The 4,317-nt window shown below is 32.5% G+C and overlaps 1 protein-coding gene across 1 annotated transcript; it reads right to left on the bottom strand.

Annotated features, from left to right (window-relative positions):
• Positions 1-2,323: 2,323 nt before the first annotated feature.
• On the bottom strand, positions 2,324-3,432 carry LOC107909520 (protein NETWORKED 3C). The gene is made up of 2 exons (XM_016837080.2): positions 3,287-3,432; positions 2,324-3,206 (listed from the first exon to the last, which is right to left on the bottom strand). Exons 1-2 carry the CDS (start codon positions 3,357-3,359, stop codon positions 2,548-2,550), a joined length of 732 nt encoding a protein of 243 aa, XP_016692569.2. The 5' UTR covers positions 3,360-3,432; the 3' UTR covers positions 2,324-2,547.
• Between the last annotated feature and the right edge of the window lie 885 nt (positions 3,433-4,317).

Here is a 4,317-nt window from a genome sequence, read left to right as displayed (position 1 = left end):
TCCAAATCCTAAACTAAGTCTAACCCAATTAACCCAAGCAGCCCAAAATACCCCAGGCCCAAAACACCAATCAAATTTTCGAAAGAACCCTAGGGTTCCCTTGGCGCCGCTCCCCCACGTATGGCCACCAGCAGCCCTCGCCCTCGCCTCAGTACACCGTCACGCCGCCTCCGTACATGCAAAAAAGGGACAAACGACAGCATAGAAAAGGACCATAACAAAAAGCTTGTATTTTTTTTTATTTTTCCTTTGCTATATAGCCCAAAAGGAACCAATGCATGTTTTTTACACACAAAAATCAATACAAAAAAACGAATACACGAATATTCAGAGCAATCAAACACAAAAATCCAAAAGGTGATCCCTTTTTTACTGTTATTGGTACACATATATATAATAATAATAAGAAAGGAGAGAAGCTTACCCATTGCTTCGGATTCTGCCACCGAGAGTGGCCGAGGTCGTCACCTCCAATGAAAGGTGACCTCTTTTTAAAAAAACCCTAGATCTTTTGTGTTTTTATCTCTTTTTCTTTTCAATTTTTGACTAAAATACCCAAATCTAGGCTTTATTCAAAAAAAGGGCTCAAAAGAGGGAGTTTTCTTGATTTTTCGGCCATCGTGGACGGTGACGCCGTCGCCGGTGACCAACAGCTGCCACGGTGGTCCGGCGCCGAAGTTTGAGTTTGGGCAAAGGGGAGTTTGAGAGGAAAACAAATGTTTTCAATTTTTTTTAAGAAAGAAAGAAGAAAAATAAAATTTTTTGGCCTTTATACACATTTAAAACAGCATCGTTTTGGCCTTAATCCCAGTAGCCAAAACGGCGTCGTTTGAAGCGACCCACGCGCGACCCGACCCGCATAAGCCAGGATCCGCGTGTTTTTACAACTTTTGGGTTATACAATCTAATCCTTTTACCTTTTTTATTTTCAAATTTGGCCCTTCGATTTTGTTTCATTCTTAATCTAGTCCGTCGCATTGCTAGATGAAACGCTGCGCATAAGGGTCAGGATCAATTTCCTAATCAGTCCCCTATCTTTTTTCGCGTGTTCATTTAGATCCTGATTTGTGTTTTATTAATTTTTGCAATTTTATTATTCATGCCCCTTATTTTATTCTGATTTGCAATTCGATCCTTAGCTTTTTAGCTTCAAATTATTTTATATATTATTTATTTTATGTTGTTTTATATACTGTTTATTTTAATCTTTTATATGCTATTTAGTTTATACTATTTTATTAATATTTATTTTAAGATCTCATATATTATTTATATTCAAGTGTTTAACACTTTTATATATTATTTATTTTAAATTTCTTTTTTACCCACTATTTATTCTAAACTTTTTTATATGTTATCTTAAATTGTTTTTTTATTCATTTTAAGTTGTTTATTATAATTTTATTTTAGATTGTTTTGTGTATTAATCATTTTAATTTGTCTTACATTATTTAATTCAAATGGCTTTTTTATAGTATCTATTTTAAACTTACTTTTTATATCATTTATTTAAAATTGTCTTTTTAAATTATTTTATATCATTTATTTCATTTTTCTTTGATTATTAATATTGGAACTTAAATGATGTATGTTGTGTGATTATTGCCATCATATATACTATGAATTGTTCGTTAGTGTGTTCATATTGTAGTCATTCATTAGTGTAACCTTCCTTTATATCTCTTTTAAATATTTCATTAAATTTTCACCCAATTTTTTTAAAAAAGAAAAATCTTGAAAACAAAAGTAATATTTCACTTTCGGGAATTTGAGAAATCATATCCTAACTTACGGGGTTTCGGTTTTCTCGTTAAACCTAAATAGCCAAATATCCCTTTAAATTTTTTAAAATATGTGAATTTTAAATAAAGGCAATATTTCGTGTTTAGAAACTCGAGAGGGTCGTGCCCTAATTTACGGGGTTTCGATTTTCCTCGTTGGATTTAAACAATAGAATATCCTTTTAAAAATCAAAGTACGAATTTTAAATAAAACATTTAAAAGGTAAGCCTATTTTCAAAGGTTCAAATGTTGTGTTCTAACTTACGGGATGTGACATTTTGATATCTCGAGACAAGTAGGCCTTTAACTCTCATTTCAATTTATTCAAGCATTTTTTGTCAACATTAATAAAAAGGGAATCATATTTTAAATTCTTTTCAAGTTTTTAACTTTCGACGTTAAGACATTAATTAATCAATTAGGTACCAATTTTGGACGTTACGAGGGTGCTAATCCTTTCTCGTACGTAACCGACTCCCAAACTCGTTTTCTCGATCTTTGTAGACCAAAATTGTTGTTTTAGTAAATCAAAACGCTTTATTAAAACGTTCAATTACTAGGTGACCCAATCACACCTCATAAAAAAATTGGTGGCAACTCCCATTTTTCGTTTTCTTTTTAAATACAAAGTCAACCCATCTTTTTAAAAAAAAATTGGTTCCGACAATCCAAATATAGAGGGATATTGTGTAGCAATAGTAGCCTGAGTTTTATTGTTATCGTGGGAGGAAGTAGGATACTGAAAGAAATTGCCTCCATGAACTTTCATTTCATAAACTTCCCAAGGAATAGCCTCTTAAGTCTTGATACTTGAGACCGAGTGTTGTTGGCAGTCAGGGCCTTGTTCTCATCCATCTTCATCTTGGAACAAAGATCTCTAATCATTTCTCTCTTCTCATCGTTTCTCCTTAACAACTCAGCCTGGTGACTTAAGTTATCATCTACCAGTTCCGACACCTTGAACCTTAGTTCATTCCACAGCTTCTCATTTTCCAACATGGCCGCTTCATAACCATCACTTGTATTCCGCTGCATTCCAATGCCATTGCTCCTTTTCTTTTTCTCTCCCTGCCTAATTTTATCCTCTGCCTTCATCTTTGACTCCTTGCTAGACACATGATTCGGGACATCATCGTCGAATTCGGTCTCAAGATCAGGATCTTCAGCATTCAACTCAACATGTCCTTGGACTTGGTTGACAGGACTTGACAACGACGATAATAGTGTTGGATGAGAACCGTGGTTGAGTTGGGATCTCAGCTGCTCGTACTTATCAGCTAAGGAGTGGTAGGATTTGTGCAAGTCTTCAACCATTTGGATGAGCTGAGGTCTCTTTTGATAGTACATTTCAGCCCTCTTGGCGAATGAATCTCCCTCATCTTGCAGGATAATGCTAAGAATCCCATTTATTTTCATATCAAAGTCTGCATAAATAATTGACAAGCGTTTGTTAGAAAACTTAAAACTAGTGTATGAGCATGCACAATATGATTATAAATATTACCATTGGAGGCAGCGACATGAATGGGATCCATTCGAATCAACTGAACAAAGTATGTTTGTTGTAAGTAGCACATGACAAATAAAAAGCAGAAGAAGCCATGGGGGAGAAGGGGCAAACAACCCCACAGAATTGATTTCTAATGCGTATGACTAAAGTAAAAATTTTAATTTTGCAGCCAAGGCATATTATTGAGCTTGTCTCTTCTTGAAGCAAATGCAACACTAATATCCACATATGGTTGAAAGGACAAGTTGGGTAACATGCATGGGCCCAAAACTACGAATATTGTGATTATGTGATTCAAATGCTTTAATATTTTGTTTCACAAATTAAGGAACTCCATTAATCGAATTTATTAAGATAGCTAATTACATTTTAAACATCTGTTCAAACTAGTATCAGGCCTGGATAATGGTATGAAGCCCATCAGTGGCAGTTCTGTAATCAACCTAGTCCACCCCTCTTTCTCCTCCATTAAAACTGACCCTTCCTTTTGATTACCTAATTTCACATTAAAAAAAAAAAGAAGAAAAGAAAAACAATAACCATACTCTTTTTTTTAGAAAAAAACAAGTAAAAGATTTTTCCGGTCATTCCTAATTTTGATATTGAGTAAATTAATTTAATTTCTATTAATTTTAAAATTGAGCATTTATTACAATTAATCACAATATTAATATTTTTCATCAAATTTACATAAATTTAATTAATATAATAATAAACTTAAAGCTTAAATTTTACATATTCTGTTTACTTTTATATTTTTTTTGAAGCTAAATTACATTCTTTTTAAATATTTAAGATTTTTTAAAATTTCATACAATTTTTTAGATATTTTTTTAGAATCAGGATCAACTTAATAGAAGATGTAAATAACGAAGGCTTAATTTTATATTATATCAATCAAAATTAAATACAATTGACAAAAACCATTTATTATTGTGATTAATTACCTTTGTTTTCCCCATTAAAATCTAAAGGTTATAAGATTTTTAAAAACAAATTGACCCCTACCTTTTTATTGGGTAGAT

This window comes from Gossypium hirsutum, chromosome A03 (genome assembly GCF_007990345.1).
Source record: "Gossypium hirsutum isolate 1008001.06 chromosome A03, Gossypium_hirsutum_v2.1, whole genome shotgun sequence".
Classification (NCBI taxonomy): domain Eukaryota; kingdom Viridiplantae; phylum Streptophyta; class Magnoliopsida; order Malvales; family Malvaceae; genus Gossypium; species Gossypium hirsutum.
Note: the sequence above shows the minus strand (reverse complement) of the source record. Positions and strands in the feature narration are given on the sequence as shown.